The sequence below is a fragment of the Scyliorhinus torazame genome, chromosome 2, assembly GCF_047496885.1.
Source record: "Scyliorhinus torazame isolate Kashiwa2021f chromosome 2, sScyTor2.1, whole genome shotgun sequence".
Lineage (NCBI taxonomy): Eukaryota > Metazoa > Chordata > Chondrichthyes > Carcharhiniformes > Scyliorhinidae > Scyliorhinus > Scyliorhinus torazame.
The window spans coordinates 70,425,537-70,445,649 of NC_092708.1; the positions used below are offsets into that span (position 1 = coordinate 70,425,537).

Consider the following 20,113-nt stretch of genomic DNA (forward strand, 5'->3'; position numbering starts at 1 on the left):
CCTGGAGTATTGTGCACAGTTTTGGTCCCCTTATTTGAGGAAAGACGTAGTAGCATTGGAGGCAGTTCAGAGGAGGTTCACTAGGTTGATTCCAGAGAAGGGTTTGTCGTATGAAGAGCGATTTAGTCCTCTGCTCTCCAGGGTTTAAAAGAATGAAGGGAGGTCATATTGAAGTATACAAATGATAAAAGGTGTGAATAAAGTAGACATGGAGCAGACGCTTCCTCTTGTGGAACATTCTAGAACGAGAGGCTCTTCGGATAAGAGGTAGCAAATTTAAAACAGAGATTAGGAAAAACTACTTCTCCCAAAAGGTCGTGAATCTGTGGAATTCACTGTCCCAGAATGCAGTGGATGCTGGGACAGAGTAAATTTGAGGAGTTAGACAAACTTTTAATTGGTAATGGTTCAAGAGTTCTGGAGAATGCACAGGATGGTGGGGTTAAGGCCAGGATTAGATCAGCCATGATCAAATGGCGGAGCAGACTCAATGGGCCAAATGATCTAATTCTGCTCCTATACGTTATGAACTTACTCTGGACCTCTGCTCCACATTTCTTTGCACTCATGCGTCAGTGTCCCTTTTTTGTTTAAATTCAGGCTACGAAAAAAGTGTTTTAAAAGTGCAAACATTGGCAAATCATATCTCAGAAAGCAAAGTCAATTTTCAAGTTTAAATTTCCAACTGTTTTTAAATGCAGTAGCTTCAGTGCTTTATTAATTACAACAATATAAAATACAGAAGGCAAAAACAAAGAGAATGAAAAATCTATGCAAATTGTTGGTAACTTCACATTCGGTCATCATATTGCAAAGCTGGATTTGGATAAGTGTATGGATAAATTATCCACAAGCAGAAGCAAAAGCCAATTATTTTGAAGTAATTGCAAGCCAGGCAGGAAATCATAATTAAATTTTAAGACACTACTCAAACTTGATAAATTTGTAACAAATTCCACCCAAATAATTTTTCAAAACATCACGAATTACAAAAATGAATTTAAATAAATATTGGGTGTCAACATGAAACTACTTCATGCCCATATCATAGTACCTATGAAACAGTGGACCGATTTAAACTCTAGTAGGTGTAGATAAGCTCAACAGCTCTTACCTGAGAGTCAGTTCTGCTATCCATACAGCTTTCATCCTTTTCTAATGCCTTTGGTTTATGGCTTTCTGATTTTACGAGATTTTCTGTTAACGATGACTGCTTAAGGGATTTCTCTTTAGCCCTCATTGCTTCAGCTTCTTCTTTTATAATACTAGTATCAGACATCCTCATTAGACAAATTTACTCTGCATTCTAACAAAAACGTGGAACCTGCAGTAAGATACACAATAAAGCTTTGAATTACACAGAAAATGCTCTTCATATGTTCAAATACGGCATTTTTCTATAAATTGTTCACATGTATAGACACCTCTGATACTGCAAAATTACTATTAAATGTTCCATTCCAGGTTTAGGTATGACAGCCTCAATATAATGCTCTGGGGAAGTAACAGAGCACATTGTTAAAATAGATGTATTAGATGTTGTATTAGGATTTTCAAAGGCATCTGATAAAGATGGCAATACAATGGAATTTTGCGAACAAGATCAGTGAAGATGGTACTGAAGGGACAGTGGCAGCATGGATAAGAGGTTTATAAAAAGACAGCAAACAGAATTGTGGATGATTGTACTTGTCTGATCAGTATCTATGTAAACTACAGCTCTTCACACATCATGCATATATACTTGGATAGAGAGCGTACAATAATAAATTTACAAGGGAATTCAGGAAAATACAGATGGGTTCATAAATTGAACAGTTTGATGGCAGATGGAATTTAATGTTGAGAAATGTGAGGCGATGAACTTTGGGAGGATGAGTAATAAGAAGCCATACACCAATTTGCAAAATTTTAGAAGCAGCTCAAGGGTAGGGAGGCATAGGGACACAGAAAAATAAATCCTGAAACTGAATGAAGCAGGAAAAAAGTGGTTTGGCAGCCAGGTTTTTAAAAAATAAGTGTAGAAGACAAAAAACAAAGATAAATGTAAAATTCTCAGCAAATTATTGGTAATTCACATTTGGCAATAGATCAAACTTTTGGTACGCTGTTGCAGGAAAAAAGTCGAGAACATCAATAGAGTACAGGAAGATTTGCTAAGATAGAATCACGGATGAGAGGGTTTTTATGTGGAGGGGTCTGCGAGACTTTTATTTTCACGAGCACAATCAAAGCAAAGATAGGGCATGAAAAAAATATATTAAATTATGAGGTCGATAGTCACCTTAGTTTACTTTCTGCCTGAATTGTCATCCAACTCAGGATGATTGCACATTTGATCCTGATCTGTGATGAACTAGCCAGTGACAACCATGTCTGCAGAGGGGCACTGCAATTGTCGACAGCATCACTAAAATACCAGCCAGTTGCTGATCATGTAAAGTATTATTATGGGGACAGGAAAGGGCTCTCTTGAATACTCCATAGTGACATGGTTTGCAGACACATGATTAGGCTGTGGAACCGAGACCTGATATAATTTCCAGCACTGTCCTAACTTGAGGGGTGAAGAGGTTAGGAAAGAAAATATTACACAAGAGAAAATAAACATTATTTAGAATTTAGAAAATTATTTAAACTTTCTCTAAGATTATTGGGTCATTTCATATACGACTTACTGTATCAAAAAAGAATTAAGTACACATGGAAAAATTGGGCATTAAGCAGGTATTCATCCACAGGAATTGAGGAAGTAATTCCTGCAAATTAGCAGTCTTAAGGCTATCTAATTGATGTAGTTAATTTGAGTTTTAGCAAGTTATTTGATTCAAGACTTTCCTTAAAAAGAGAATTGTAGAATTTATTACAACATCTTGGATGAAGCATGACCTAATCAAGGAGCTCTTGATTATCACGTTGACCATTTACAAGATTATTCCCCCATAGAATGTAAAGAAAAATAGCAATTAAGTCACTGATGTATCATACTAACTGCACGAGAAAAAAAGCTTCAATCCAGAAACTAGGTTTTAACAATGTTGAGTATTCAGTTATTGAACCTGTGGACTGAGGGGAGACAAGCACAATACTTCAGTATTCACATGCAAAGAGGCAAGTATTAAATCACACAACCAATTAATAAATCTGCTGTTAACTTTCAATTTCCCAGCATGCCCACCTACAACAGCAGCCATGACCCAGGAGAAACTCAATTCTGGAAGCAATAACATTTTCCAAAGCACAAGCTGAAACACGATCGGCAGGATGGCAGAAAGTCACAACCACAGTCTAGCTTCAGCGCTGATGACCAAAGAATGGGAGTGATCCTGAGTCGGAGGTGAACTAGCTGAACAAATCCCAGAATGGGACACCGAGGATGCGGGGCTGTTAAAGAGAGTGGAAAGGCCATTTGATCATGTGTGTTCTATCCTGATTATGGCTAATTATTTTTAAACATCTTCATCCTCAATTTTAAGGAATATGAAGTTATTCTTCTTCTATGCGGAAAAGGAGTGATTTGGTTTCTGTTTACGTACAACGGTTCTCGTAAAAATGATGAATTGGCTATCAAGTGTTTTGAGATGTCTGGAGGACATGAAGGTCTGATAAATGTCATCAACCCCACTTCTAATGGATATCCCAACACTAAATTTGCCTCAATGTTTCTATTTCTTGAATGACTTGCCATTTTAGTCATCAACAGTCAAACCATTTGTGTAAAACGCATTTATTGTTACCTGTTTCTGTCCGCTTGACATTTCTTCCTGCATGAATGAGTGATGAGAAGCAGGCATGTTTGCACACTTACCTGTAGCTGCTGCTATAATTGCTATGAAAAGAGCAAAAGTATTCTTTTCTGGAGATTTTTTTTTCAGTTAGAACTTTTTGGAGGGATAAAGGAAAAGAGACAGATAACCTGCTCAGCTAGTGGAGGAAGAGGATCATGGGCCAGAGAATCGTTCATAAAGGTCAGACAAACTAAACATTTATAAAAGTATAAACCAAAGCGCATCAGCATTACTATGTGAACAGTCATGTCTGGTGAATCCAGATAATTATTTTCATGTCACCAGCATCTGAACAGGGGAGTGCCTCTCCATGTTGCCCATATGAATTTCGAGGAGTCTTCTGATAAGGTTTTGCACTTTTTTTTAAAGTGCAAGGACTCTAAGGTTACTAAGGGCAGCACGGTGGCACAATAGTTAGCACCGTTGCCTCACAGTGCCACGGATCCAGGTTCAATTCTGCCTTGGGTGACTGTGTGGAGTTTGGATATTCTCCCCATGTCTGCTTGGGGTTCCTCCGACAGTCTAAAAGATGCGCAGGTTAGGTGGATTGGCCATGCTAAATTGCCCTGAAGTATCCAAATGGTTAGGTGGGGTGTTCCTTCGAGACTCGATGGGCCGAATGGCCTCCTTCTGCACTGTAGTGAATCGAAATCTATGACGCGGTAAGTAATTATGGGTGCCATGAGATAGAAGCACAAAGGGAATATTCTGTCAGTGGGAGAAGTTGGCAAGTGGTGTTTGCCAGGGTATCCACACTGGGTGATCAGCTTTTCACCACATATATTAATGACCCAGATGGGGAAGAAAATTGTGTATGAAAGTATGCAAGCTGTATGTCGCACTGATGGAAGCTGAAAATTACAAAGGGACAAATAAAGAGAGTGAATGAGCGGGCAAAGATTATGGCAAATGGATTTCCATTTGGAGAAGAATACGTTTTTCCTTTATAGAGGGAGACGAAGGCCCATGTAAAAGCAAGGTGATATTGCACACAAATTAATAAAAACTAGGGTGCAGCTACACAATAAGTAACAAGAGATTATTAGACTTGGTTTTATTCATTCATGACATATGGTCGTCACTGGCAAGGCCAGCATTTATTGTCCATCAATAACTACCCTCGACAAGTAAGTGGTGAGCCACCTTCTTGAACATACCCACAGTATTGTCAGGGAGGAAGTTCCAGAATGTTGACTAAGTGACAATGAAGCAACAACGATATATTCCCAAGTCACAATTGTGCATAGCTTGGACAGGAACTTGCATACGTGGTGTTTCCATGCATCTGCTCCCTTTCTCCTTTCTGGGTGGTAGAAGTCACTGCCAAAGGAGCCATCAACAAAGGGGTTGGAAGACAAAAATGAAGAACTGATGCTTTGCCTTCCGTTAGGTAGAAACTTAATCAGGCCCCATTTGGTGGTGCAAACCTCAATTTTGAGACCAAACTTCAGGAAAGATACACTGGCCTTGCAGCGGGTACAGCAGATTCACCAGTATGATACCAAATGATCAAACTATAGTAACAGCTTGCATAAAGTTCAGAAGGTGAAGGGTGACATAATGTAAAATGATAATGAGATTTGATAGGGCAGGAGCAAGTATAAAGTAATAATCTTTATTGTCACAAGTAGGCTCACATTAACATTGCAATGAAGTTACTGTAAAAAGCCCCTAGTTGCCACATTCTGGCGCCTGTTCGGGAGAATTCAGAATGAATTCAGAATGAGGGAGAATTCAGAATGTCCAAATTACCGAACAGCACAACTTTCGGGATTTGTGGGAAGAAACCGGAAGCTATTTCCTCGGGTGGACTTAAATCATAGAATTAAAATTCCAACCACTACAGGAGAAACAAACATTCATTCTGACTATATTTGCTATCTTGGAGACGGTCACAGAAAAAAGAACAAAATGCACAAGTCTGTCGCACTTGATAGCACGAGTCTCTGGTGTAATACCAGCTTTGTTCCACTTGGTGAAATCTAAACCGGCATCTTTGTTATACAGCCGATTTCCCTATCACTGTTTTTCTTTCTTCTATTAACTGTGCCCTATTCCTCCCTCACATTATTTCCATGACCATTATAGATGACCACTTTGCGACACACAAGATCTATACTGGTTGATTCCATCTTCCCATGCCCTCAGGGCTTCTAAAGAGCAAATGTGACACCAACATTATAATAATAATAATTTGCTTATTGTCACAAGTAGGTTTCAATGAAGTTACTGTGAAAAGCCCCTAGTCGCCACATTCCGGCGCCTGTTCGGGAAGGCTGGTACTGCGCGGCTAGTCTTCTTCTGCATTACAAGCCAGCTGTTTTAGCCCACTGTACTAAACCAGCCCCATATTATGCGATGTCACTGTGTATAAGTGTGATGATGGTTAATCTGCTTTTGATGACATTTGAGGAGGGAGAAATGTTGGCCAGGATATCAGAACTCCCTGCTCTTTCAATAGTGAAATGAGATCTTTTATGTCCACCTGAACAGAAAGACAGTAGCTTAAATCTGGAAATTATCATACGAGCTATTATATGGGTGAACATGTACACTACCGCACCATAGAATATCGTAACAGCACACATATTAGTTGCACCATTTGTTTGGAGCCAGACATAAGTGTGGTCCTGAACTTAGGTCCACTTAAAAATAACACAAAATATGTGAAATAGTTTAAACAAAGTGTGGAAACATATGTGGTAATAAAAAGACACTACTTTGTCAAATTTGCACTACAATGCCAGAACCAAGGCAAACAAAGTCCTGGGTTTTATTGCCCAGAGTAACCATTACAAAAGTAGGACTGCAAATAACAGCATTATATACAGTTTTCATCAGACCTCATTCGAGGTTGTGGGTCAGTTTCAGTTCACCACCTCAGCAAGGACAAGGTGGAAAAAAGGGCAACAGAAATGATCTCAGGCTTGTGTGTACCAAAGATGGGACAACCTTGACGTCTTCAGTTTGTATTTGTTAGAGGTAATGAGACTTAAAAACTGGATCAGATACCCTCAAGGCAAAGAGAACAGAAAAAATGCACAAGAATGTGCGAGGTGATGGAGATAGGCAGAACAAGGGAGGATCTACATGAATCGAGGAGACTGGAGTTAGGTTGAATATCCACACGTTTACTATATCTAGACAATAATTAAACTGTGTAACAGGATTCCAGAGGAATAACTGATTCCTTTATGCTGATAAACACATTTCTGGAAAAAGCGGTGATTACAGCATATTTAAGGTAACAGTACAGCATACTGCACATTAATGACCGAGTATGAGTCCTATTGGGGCCCACAAGGGGTCGCAGAGGAACTTTTGACAGAGGACTCTTAGAAGTGGAAAGGGTCTGCTTTTTTGCTTTTCCCAGGTGGGGGTCAGAGGTGTCAGTTCATGAAGGTAAAACTGGCCAAGGGCAAAACTGAGCATGAAATCCCAATGTACAAAACAGACAATATGGTGAACATTATAATCCATTTCAGGTGGTATTTCATTATTATTTTTGTAATTAACATATCTTTTGATTTATCTTCTAATATTTTAAAAAATGACCTTTACCAAGTAATATTTTTGCTGTTCTGCATTAATACAGTAATTTCAATTTTAAATCACGATTGAGGCTCTGGATTTACCTTCAGCTTTTGACAGTGATGTTTCTGTGGCAATGAGGCAATAAGCCAAACCAAGGTTCCCCCTTAGTGCTGCTGTTTAGGATGTCAATTGTACTGAACCTGCTGGAAGTTGCCAAGAGGAGTCCCATGTCCTTATCACCAGTTTGGAGTCCTGGTCTGAATACTCCTTCCACTGATGAGGTAAATCATTCCCAAACACCTGAGGAAAGAAAAATATTAACCCAAAGGCAACAATCCCCCCCAAAAAACTTAGCAACTCAAAATGTTAACGTTCAATAGAAAATATGAAACCTGGATCCTTCAGATTTTCCAATGCAATCAAAGAAGTCAAAGCCACCCACATGTTTCTTCCAGAATCGACCTTTCTTTTCTATGCCCACACATGCAGTTAGTGAAGCCTACACACTGACGTACTCCGTACTCTGACACTCAGTATTTGCTCACTGAGATTAAAATAATTAAACTTAAATCAATGAACCCCTGAACAAGACAATAAGCAGGTCAATAATGGAGAATGGAGTCTGCTCGTATTCAAACAAATTTTTAACCTCAAAAGATTTTCCATCTGGGAACAGCTGATATGTTTAACCTTTTTTAGAACACAGGACAAAATATGTATGGATCCTCAAAACAATATATCACATTATGTAGATGAAATACATGGTGGTCTGGAACATGGATTAGCTACCTCTCCAAACTGAAATCATATTTCCACCTTAATCGATGATTTCTTGCAAACATAATTTCAATCTTCAACAAGGTAAACAATTTATCATGTGATACAATGCAAATACTTGTAAGCAGTTTTCATAGAATCTCTACAATACAGGAGGCCATTCGGCCCATCCAGTCTGCACAGACCCTCCGAAGGAGCACCCCATCTGCCCTCCCTCCCTAACCCCATGACACTAAGGGACAATTCTAACAAGGCTAACCACTGCACCGCCCTATTGGGCTCAACTTAAATATAATGATAAATGGTGTCCCAAAAAGAGAAGTGCTAAATGCGCACCAAGACAGAGAGAGTCCTTTGTTGCAATGCAAGTGTGCTACATACTCACAGGTAATTTGATGAACTTGACATCATCAAAAATAATAATCTTTATTAGTGTCACATGTAGGCTTACATTAACACCGCAATGAAGTTACTGTGAAAATCCCCTAGTAGCCACACTACGACACCTGAACAGGTACACGGAGGGAGAGTTCAGAATGTCCAATTTACCCAACAAGCAGATATTTCGGGACATGTGGGAGGAAACCGGAACACCTGGAGGAAACCCATGCAGATATGGGGAAAACATGCAGACTCCGCACAGACAGCGACCCAAGCCGGGGATTGAACCCAGGACCCTGGCACTGTGAAGCAAGAGTGCTAACCACTGTGCAACGGTGCAGCTCCTTATCAAATCAGGCAAGCAGATTTAACTATTATATACGGTTGTTCAAATCTACACTTTTACTAGAATAGCACATTATCTTCCATATTTTCCTTTTGGATATCATTTTAATACAAGATCCGGTTCCTTTTACTATTGTTCATCTTGGATTTTTCAGGAGCAATGGTATTCAATAGTCATGTGAATCTCGACATCCAACAATTTAAAATGGTTTTCTCTCCAATAGAAAAGTGGTCATTTTCTATCTGTCAAATAGAAATTGCCACAAAAAGACCACTCAGCCCATCAAGCCTATCCCAGCTCTTTAGAGTAAGTTCGGTATAATAATAATTGAATATTAGGCAAACATTTGCAAACAATTCTCAAAGCTTACCTACAAATTTACACATAACAGCCTTCACAAAGTTACAATCAACTGTGAAAAAGTTGCACGTAAACTAACAAACCAATCATTAACCGATCAACTAATTTGTTCGATGGCTCTATCAATATTATTTAAAAGCTAAAGAAATCTGTCCGCCAAAGCACAAATTTAGGGGCCTATTGTTCACCAGGTCATTATAGAAACATAGGAAAAGGAATAGGTTAGCGCAGTTGGCTAGCGTATGGTTATAATAATGCCAACAGCAGGTGTTTGATTCCTGTTCCAGCTGAGGTAGATTTGGGACCTGCCTCCTTGTCCTGACAGAGTGGGAGATGACGGCAAATGATCACTTACAAAAACTGCCAAGGAAAATGGTTTTGGATGCAGCATCAGCAGACAATGAGCCAAGGAGCTGCCTTTAGGCAAAGCACTCACGGAATGGAAAAATTTGATGTTTAAAACCTATGTATCCAAATATAAGTAGTAGCACCATTCTAGCTTGGGATACCTTCCAGGGACTTGTCACACTTTCGTATTTCAATTATTAAAATTCTTTGTTCTGCCATCTTTCAAATCAAAGCCCTTAAAAGTCCTTCTAAAAAAAACAATTGTGTTTACCCCATGTTTTATCTGACAACAGCGGATTATCATGCCTTGATAGGCAAATAAAATGTAAATGTCGGCACAGTCCCCGAGGACCATCGGCTGCTTTCCGCTTTTGAGAACTGACTGCGGTGATTTAACCCGAGGGTCAACATACCTCAAGCAAGGGGCAAGGTTGAGAGGGCGGAGCCTTCATGAATACCCTCAGCGGGATTGAACTATTGGCATTGCTCCGTACGCTGAACGAGCCATCCAGCCAACAGAGCAAATAGGATGTACCTATTAACCTGCCAACGTGCGAGTATAGAGCAGTTCAAGATCTGCTTTGGAGCTGCATGCAGTTCAAGGCTCTGTTCACATGGTGATGCTGTAGAGCACTTCATTTTTTCCAGATGAAAATTTAAATTCTATTGTGGGAGGTGAGAAAACAGGTGAGATCCTTAGTTTTGGTACCTTCACTTTTTAAAATTTACATTTTAACTGCATTGCTGTTGTGATTTTTCTCCCTCAAAAAAATGTTTCTCCCCATGCTATTGATCTTATTAAAAAATCTGTATAGCATTGATGTACTCGGTCAGGAATACAACAGGAAGGAGTCTTATAAAGGTGACAAAAATCGAGAGTTGTTCAGAGAAAGGATAATTTGGATAAAACTAATAAGGATCATAAAAACTGAAAGAAAGGAACATTCTTGCCCTGACAGTTTTGAAAGGTTCCAGACATGTCCAAATGGAAACCACCAAATTGCAAATTGTACATGCACCAATGAATGTCATCCAAAATCGTTAAAAGTAATGCAAATATTGGATTCAGAGGAAAGATCGTCAAGAATGAGGAACTAAGAAGAAACAGGATATTTATTAATTTCATAATAGTGCATCAAACACTGCCCAACTGCTAATTTTAGCATATCAATAAGAAGTATTCTAATGATAAAGAGACAAATATAGCAATTTGATTACTTAAACCAATCAATATATTTCAGGTTGGACTGGGAGAAAGATAAACCAGTTTGATCTCTTTTTTAATAAAGACAATGGTATGATAGACTATAATGCTGAAAAATTGTAAATTACCCAGCAAACCACTGTTTTCTGTAACATACTATTGAGATCTTTGTTCCCATCACCTTTCCATACTTGACAAGGGTCCATTAGCAAAATTGTTTTACATCTGGAGTAGAAATCATAGTTATTGTGGAATTTTAAGATTGGCTTTAGTTTTCTTCTTGTAATTGGGAGTTGCAAATTACCCATTGGTATTTATTATACATATACAGAATAAAATACTGAGTTAAAAACCTATTTAGAATAAATGCTAGTTGATGGCAGTTCATGACAAGCTACATAAACAGTATACCAAGTTAGATAGCAGAATTGCTTCCAACTGCAGTGAAGTACGATGACCAAATTAGATTAAGTACTGCTCTTAAAGCCCCAACATTCTTATTGATTTCATGGATTCCAGTGGTATGTTCATAGAACACTGTTGTGCAAGACTTCTTTCATATGTGGCCTGCTACAGTAATACAGTTTGCATTATACCAGACTTCAAATGGCTTATTTGAATTATCGATTAATCTAAAATTTGAATTGTGCAAAAGCCATGCCCCAATTGAAAATGTGTTGCTGAATTTGAATTAATTAAGATTTAAAATTTAAAAGCATATATATATATATATATAAAAATAGAATATAAAAATCAAATTTAAAATCAACCTAGCAGTTGCAGCCCTTCCCTATTTTAGGGTGGTGTTACGATTACAGTTGTTATAGCTGGAAGCGAAGATCCCAGAATGGAAGTCTGACTCGAAAGACTGTAACGTGTACTTTTTCTTCATGAAACATGAAGGGATAGAGTCACAGGACCCCTAATTTGTTTCAACAAGGGAAAAAACCCATTTATTAAACAGAGGAAAAATTGGATAATACCACAATACTCCTTTACTCTCCCATTAGCTTAAGAAATACATACAGGATTTAAGATTAACACAGATGACAAAGTGCATTTGTAGGTACAATGCTCTCATTAACACAGTGATGCACGCAAGATGACTGTGGCCAAACACAAACACCATTCTGAAATTCCAAGTGCTAGTCTATGGATGTCTCCTCAGAATCCCCCCAGATGATTGTAACGCAAGAGTTTCCAAACTCTAACCCCCAAAACATGCTTTAAAATCTTCTTTCACTATCATACTTTCCATGAGCAGTTTGCAATCCACGTTTTCCAAAGACTTGTAAACAGAGCCTCCACTCCACTTTTACCAACAAATCCAGTGCAGGATTTTATACAAGCCCCTTTCAGGATTTCTTCATCTTAACAGCTTCTACACAAACTGAGATCCAGTTACTGATTTACTCAATTATTTCATGCAATGTCTCACAACCCTCAGCGCCACTGTAGATATCTTTCTGGCCACTAACAATCCAATGTTTTTTCAACTGCGTGCCATTAGTGAACAGTGATCTGTTCTTTTTAAACTGAACTCTTCATGTTCCAATTCCTCGGTTACTTGGACTGTATCTTGTTCCTTGGGAAGCGTCCATCATTTCAATTCCCTTGACCTGTCCAGCTTCTCCTAGCAGAGTTGAGAGTTGTTCACTCAGTGATCTGGCTCCAACTGCTGTGGCAAACTAAGAACAAAGGGCAGCACGGTAGCATTGTGGATAGCACAATTGCTTCACAGCTCCATGGTCCGATTCCGGCTCCGGTCACTGTCTGTGCAGAGTCTGCAGATCCTCCCCATGTGTGCGTGGGTTTCCTCCGGGTGCTCCGGTTTCCTCCCCCAGTCCAAAGATGTGCAGGTTAGGTGGATTGGCCATGATAAATTGCCCTTCGCTTCCAAAATTGCCCTTAGTGTTGGGTGGGGTTACTGGGTTATGGGGATAGGTTGGAGGTGTTGACCTCTTTCCAAGAACTGGTGCAGACTCGACGGGCTGAATGGCCCCCTTCTGCACTGTAAATTCTACGATAATTCTATGAAAGTGTTTTTCACCTTACAAGGCCCGAGTTGCTGAGCAACCATTTATCCTTCTCTTGGTTTTTATTTTTCACACCTTCGCTCTCTTCAAGCACAACAGAATCTCAGTTGGAATTGAAACCAACCCCACACCAGCATGAACCTCGTTATCGGTCCCTTCCAGGTATAGAAACATTAAATTAAAACCACTTAAATCTCTACCTTATTTTGAAACTTTTTGCATAAGTTCTGAACTACCTCAGTCCAGTTCTCACTCAAGTTTGAATGGTCTTTGGCAAACAGTTCACTTGCCTTTCTTCCAATTACAACATCTTGTGTAGCATCACCCACAAGCATTGTTAAATCAGTGCCTCTGGTCATTGATTCAAAAAGATCACTTTGCAATTTGAGCATTTGTGGTTAGCATTTTGTAAATTCCAATTTTGCAAGTAGTTCAGTTGTTTTCTTAAATGTCCATCACTGACTTTGAAACATCAGTCATATTAGTTGAATCAGTTCTTTGCACAACTCGATCAGTATTCAACAATGAGTTTTTAGTCACAGGAACAACTTTGAATTGTGACACTCCACACCATCTATTTTCTTCATTTCCTCCACTTGGCTTTGAAATTCAAAAATCTTTTTCTTTTTTAAATGTCCAAGTTCGAATGGTTCCTTAGTTTTGCTTTAAAATTCTGCATTCAGCCAATTAATTGGAATTACCAGATCATCCTTTTCTTGTTCAAGGCATTTTCCAAAATACTTCATAAATACTTCTGATACTTGAACTTCACCAAGTTTTAACTGAAGATCACCCTTTGCTAAGTTTGTTTTTTCAAGTTTAACCGTACTCCTCTTTCATCCATGAAATTTGTTTTTCTGTTAACCACGTTTTCCTTCAACTGCTTGTAATCTGCAATAAGCGCCTAATTATTCTCGACTGTGGGAGGAAACCGGAGCACCCGGACGAAACCCACGCACACATGGGGAGAATGTACAAGACTCGGCACAATGACACAGGCCGGGTCCCTGGCACTGTGAAGTAACAGTGCTAACCACTATGCTACTGTGCCGTCATAAAACTTCCTGGAATACAAATTGTATCATCAGCCAGCATCAAAGATTGCTCTGCTCCTGTATCTCTCAATTTGAATTGGTTTGCTTATTTTGTCAGACAATTAGGGGAAAACGTCTCCCTTTGAAACAGAACATTCAGAACTTTCAATAGCCTGATTAACTTCACCAGTACTCAGCTAATTCTCTGAACCATCTTCAGACCTGCACCAAGGATAGCTTTGTTTCTACATAATCTCGATACTTCTTCTGACAATGAAGCATACATCTTAATAGGTCTACCAAACAGTCTACTTTGTAAAAGTAACGTCCAAATTTCTCATGGGCATTTCACCTGTTTGGCCATCATTTCAAAATAAATAAAGAATGCTTCCGTATCCATTTCCTCAAATTTTGAAAGCTTGCATAAATGTAAACATTTTTCCACCAAGTTCTTGTGTCTGCTCCAGTCTCTGCTTTAAACTCCTGCATTTGAAGTTCAAATTCTCTCACTCTCCCTCTCTCCTTTTCCTTGTTCCCATTTGCTAATCTTTCTATTTCCATGTCAAGTTTCCTCATTTCCATTTGAAAAGCTCACTTTTCCCCCCTGTATTTGTAATTTCTTCGTTTGTATTTGAATTTTAGCGGATTCAATTTCCTCACATTTCTGAGAATTTGGCCTATCTGATAACTCATACAATTTTAAATGTTTCACTATGTTTTCAATAATCTCAGTTATCCTGACCTCTGCAGGGAATCCCAATTCCAATTCAGTTAACCGACTCTTCGTTACTCTCTGTAAACCTCCTTTCATCTTTAGGAAAGTCTTAGCAATGTAAATTTGGATTCTAACCTGTACAATATACCCCACAGTAACTCCAATTATTGGTCCAGTACTTCGGTGCCCCACTTACTCTAAGGATTCACAGATTCCACCATTTAACAATAAATCCCAAAGCAAGTTTTACGATTTAGCATCCAGTAACCCACTTTCAATATTTCAAAATATTCTAACAAATTACGACTAATCACCATCCAACAAACCTTTCTCCACGTTTTGAAATCCAACTTTTTGTTACGATCCCAGTTGATGTTATAACTGGACAGGAAGATCCCAGAATGGAACCCTGGCTCAAGACCTTAACTTTTACTTTTTAAAAATTAAACATGGAGGAACAGAGTCACAGAACTGCCAAGTAATTTTAACCAGACAAAAAAATTGGATTATACTACAATACTCCTCCACTCCCCCTTGCGCTCTGCAGCCAGTTCTCAAAATATGACATTGCAAGTTGGAACAGTTGGTTTGATAGATAACTGCGCAGCTCATGTGACGTGCTTGCATCGACATGTCGAAGGAGTCAATATTTTACTGCCAAAAATTATGACCTTTATCTGGTCAATGGATGGAGGTGAAACTCACCAATAGTTGGCGTTGTAACTTTTCTAAAAATTAATTTATGGTATGTGGGCGTTACTGGTTAGGACAGCCTTTATTGCCTATCCTAGTTACCCTTCAGAAGGTGGTGGCGAGTTGCCTTCCTGAACCGCTGCAGTCATGGAGGTGTAGGTACACCCACAGTGCTGTTAGGGAGGGAGTTGTAAGATTTCGCCCAAGCGACAGCGAAGGAAGGCGAGATATTTCCAAGTCAGGGTGGTGAGTGACTTGGAGGGGAACCACCAGGTGGTGGGTTTCCCAGGCATCTGCTGCTCTTGTCCTTCTAAATGGTAGTGATCGTGAGTTTGTAAGGTGCTGACTAAGGAACCGTGTTGAGTTACTGCAGTGCATCTTGTAGGTACACATGACTTCCACTGTTCGTCGGTGGTGGAGGGTTTGAATGTTTGTGGGAGGAGGAGCAATTAAGCGGGCTGCTTTGTCCTGGATGGTGTTGAGCTTCAAGTGTTTTTGGAGCTGCACTCGTCCAGACAAGTGGAGAGCATTCCATTACACTCCTAACTTGTGCCTTGAAGATAGTGGACAGGCTTTGGAAAGGTCAGACGGTGACCATCGGCTTCCTGGCCTTTGACCTGCTCTGGTAGCCACAGTATTGATATGGTCAGTCCAGTTCAGTTTCTGATCAATAGTAACTCCCAGGATGTTGATTGTACCTGGCACAAAGGAAGATAGATGGCCAATCAGTTCATCCCCAAGACATTATTGTAAGAGTTTTTCAGGGCAGCTAGCTGGATGCAAATATCTTCAGCTGCTTCTTAATCTCCATCAGATCAGAAATGGGCTGTTCGCTGATAACTGAACGGTGGTCAGCTCCAAGCACAATTCCTCAGATAATGAAGCAGTCCCCATCTGCATGCAGCAAACTTGGGTAACATCCAGTATTGGACTAATAATATTACTTCTGCACAAATACCAAGCAATGACCATCAAAAAATAATTGAGCAAGTTTATAAAGTTTTTTTATATTTTATTAAAGTTTTCAAACACAATTTTTTCCCTTACAAATAAAAAAAAAATACAAGTAACATGATAACTACAATATAACATTGTGTAACTAACATGGTAAACCAACCAAATAATACGAAGTAATACTCCCTCCCTCCCCCTGGGTTGCTGCTGCTGGTCATCTATCTTCCCTCTAACGTTCCGCTAGGTAGTCGAGGAACGGTTGCCACCGCCTGGTGAACCCTTGAGCCGATCCTCAGCGCAAACTTCATCTGCTCCAGTTTTATGAACCCCGCCATATCGTTTATCCAGGCCTCCAGCCCGGGGGGTTTTGCTTCCTTCCACATGAGTAAAATCCTACGCCGGGCTACGAGGGACGCAAAGGCCACGACATCGGCCTCTTTCGCCTCCTGCACTCCCGGCTCATCCGCAACTTCAAATAAAGCTAACCCCCAGCCTGGTTTGACCCGGACCTTCACCACCTTCGAGATCACTCCCGTCACTCCCCTCCAATACCCCTCCAGTGCCGGACACAACCAAAACATGTGTGTGTGGTTCGCCGGGCTTCCCCCGCACCTCCCACACTTGTCCTCCACTCCGAAGAACCTGCTCAACCTTGCTCACGTTATGTGTGCTCTATGCAGCACCTTAAATTGGATCAGGCTAAGCCTGGCACATGAGGAAGAGGAATTTACCCTGCTTAGGGCATCAGCCCACAAACCCTCCTCAACCTCCTCCCCGAGCTCTTCTTCCCATTTTCCCTTCAGTTCGTCCACCAACTCCTCCCCCTCTTCTCTCATCTCCCGGTATATCTCTGACACTTTGCCCTCCCCGACCCACACCCCCGAAAACACTCTATCCTGGATCACGTGTCGGGAGCAGCGGAAATTCCCTCACCTGTTGTCTTGTGAACACCCTCACCTGCATATACCTAAAGAAATTTCCCCGGGGCAGCTTATACTTTTCCTCAAGCGCTCCCAAGCTCGCAAACGTCCCGTCTATAAATAAATCTCCCACTCTCCTGATTCCTACCTGGTGCCAGCTCAGGAATCCTCCATCCAGCCTCCCTGGGGCAAACCTATGGTTGTTCCTGATCGGGGACCCCACCGAGGCTCCCAGCACACCCCTCTGGCGCCTGCATTGCCCCCAGATACTTAATCTTGCTGCCACCACTGGGTTCGTGGTAAATATTTTTGATGAGAGCAGTAGTGGCGCCGTCACCAGCGCTTTTAAACTCGTCCCTTTACAGGACTTCATCTCCAATCTTTTCCACGCCGCTCCCTCTCCCTCTATCATCCATTTACGAATCATCGCCACATTGGCGGCCCAGTAGTAGTCGCCCAAATTCGGCAACGCCAGTCCCCCTCTGTCTCTACTACGTTGTTGGAACCCCCTCCTTACCCTCGGGACCTTCCCTGCCCACACGTGATGCTCCTATCTATTTTTTAAAAAAAAGGCCTTAGTGATCAGTATAGGGAGACATTGTAACACAAATAGGAACCTCGGGAGGACCATCATCTTAATTGCCTGCACTCTGCCCGCCAGTGACAGCGGCTGCATGTCCCACCTTTTGAAATCCTCTTCCATTTGTTCCACCAGTCGTGTCAGATTAAGTCTGTGTAAGGTTCCCCAGCTCCTGGCTATCTGAATCCCCAGGTATCGAAAGTTTCTTTCCGCTCTCCTTAAAGGCAGGCCATCTATCCCTCTACTCTGGTCCCCAGGGTGTATCACAAAAAGCTCACTCTTTCCCATGTTAAGCCTATATCCCGAAAAATCTCCAAATTCCCTCAATATCTGCATGACCTCTGTCATCCCCCCCACTGGATCCGTCACATACAGCAGTAGGTCCTCCGCGTAGAGTGACACTCGGTGTTCCTCTCCCCCTCTAATCACCCCTCTCCATTTTCTGGAGTCTCTCAGCGCTATGGCCAGTGGTTCAATTGCCAACGCGATCAGTAATGGGGACAGCGGGCATCCCGGTCTTGTTCTCCTGTATAGTCGAAAATACTCCGACCTTTGCCGACCTGTGACCACACTTGCCGTTGGGGCCCCATAGAGGAGTTTAACCCAGCTGACAAACCCGTCCCCGAACCTCCTCAGCACCTCCCATAGATACTCCCACTCCACCCTATAAAATGCCTTCTCTGCATCCATTGCCGCCACTATCTCTGCCTCCCCCTCTACTGGGGGCATCATTATCACCCCTAATAGCCGTCGCACGTTGACATTTAGTTGTCTCCCCTTTACGAACCCTGTCTGGTCTTCGTGCACCACCCCCGGGACACAATCCTCTATCCTCGTTGCCAGCACCTTTGCTAGCAACTTGGCGTCCACATTTAGCAGTGAGATAGGCCTATAGGACCCGCACTGCAGCGCATCTTTATCCCGCTTCAAGATTAGCGATATCGTCGCCTCCGACATTGTCGGGGGTAGGGTCCCCCCTTCTCTGGCCTCGTTAAAAGTCCTTACCAACACCGGGGCCAACAAGTCCACATATTTTCTATAAAATTCCACCGGGAACCCATCTGGTCCCGGGGCCTTCCCTGCCTGCATGTTCCCCAGCCCCTTGGTAACCTCGTCCACCCCAATTGGCGCCCCCAGGTCTTCCACCTCCTGCTCCTCCACCCTCGGGAACCTTAATTGGTCCAAAAACTGCCGCATCTCCTCTTTTCCCTCCGGGGGTTGGGACCTATAAAGTTTCTCGTAAAAGGTCTTAAACACCTCGTTTATCTTCCCTGCTCTCCGCACCGTAGCTCCCTTTTCATCCCTAATTCCCCCTATCTCCCTCGCCGCTGTCCTCTTTCGCAGCTGATGGGCCAACAGGCGACTCGCCTTTTCCCCATATTCATATCTCATCCCTTGTGCCTTCCTCCACTGTGCCTCCGCCCTCCTGGTGGTCAACAGGTCGAACTCCGTCTGGAGTCGTCGTCTCTCCCTGTATAGTCATTCCTCCGGAGCCTCCGCGTATTCTTTATCTACCCTCAAAATCTCCCCCAGTAGTCTTTCCCTTTCCTTGGCCTCTATTTTCCCCTTGTGGGCCCTGATGGAGATCAGCTCTCCTCTGACCACCGCCTTTAGTGCTTCCCATACTACTCCCACTCGGACCTCCCCGTCGTCATTGGCCTCCAGGTATCTTTCGATACATCCCCGCACCCTTCCGCAGACTCCCTCATCCGCCAGTAATCCCACATCCAGTCGCCAGAGTGAACGCTGCTCCCTCTCCTCTCCTAGTTCCAGGTCCACCCAGTGTGGGGCATGATTTGAAACAGCTACGGCTGAATACTCAGTTTCTTCCACCCTCGAGATCAGCGACCTTCCCAAAACAAAGAAATCTATCCGGGAATACACCTTGTGAACATGGGAGAAGAAGGAGAACTCTTTGGCCTTCGGCCTAACAAATCGCCACGGATCCACTCCCCCCATTTGGTCCATAAACCCCCTAAGCACCTTGGCCGCTGCCGGCCTTCTTCCGGTCCTAGATCTAGATCTATCTAACCCTGGGTCCAACCCCCCCCATTATCAGGTTTCCTACCTCCAGGTCCGGGATACGTCCCAGCATCCGCTTCATAAATCCCGCATCATCCCAATTCGGGGCATATACGTTAACCAACACGACCTCCATTCCCTCCAGTCTGCCACTCACCATCACATATCTGCCTCCGCTGTCTGCGACAATGTTCCTAGCTTCGAATGACACCCGTTTCCCCACCAGTATGGCCACCCCTCTGTTCTTTGCATCCAGCCCTGAGTGGAACACCTGTCCCACCCATCCTTTCCTTAACCTAACTTGGTCCGCCACCCTCAGCTGCGTCTCCTGAAGCATAGCCACGTCTGCCCTCAGTCCTTTCAAGTGCACGAACACTCGGGCCCTTTTAATCGGCCCATTTAGGCCTCTCACGTTCCACGT

General features: G+C 42.0%; 1 protein-coding gene across 25 annotated transcripts in view; it reads right to left on the bottom strand.

Annotated features, from left to right (window-relative positions):
- Window positions 1-20,113, bottom strand: part of LOC140388349 (R3H domain-containing protein 1-like) — a 199,756-nt gene that overhangs the window by 163,674 nt on the left and 15,969 nt on the right. For all 25 annotated transcript variants that reach the window (XR_011934167.1, XR_011934181.1, XR_011934179.1 and 22 more), the window contains 2 exons: window positions 7,424-7,622; window positions 1,115-1,324 (listed from right to left, as the gene is read on the bottom strand). Coding sequence is in view for 21 of the 25 variants with exons in the window: in XM_072472383.1 (XP_072328484.1) it covers window positions 1,115-1,285 (171 nt within the window). In the remaining 4 variants the exon portion in view is untranslated. The remainder of the gene's footprint in view (window positions 1-1,114; window positions 1,325-7,423; window positions 7,623-20,113) is intronic.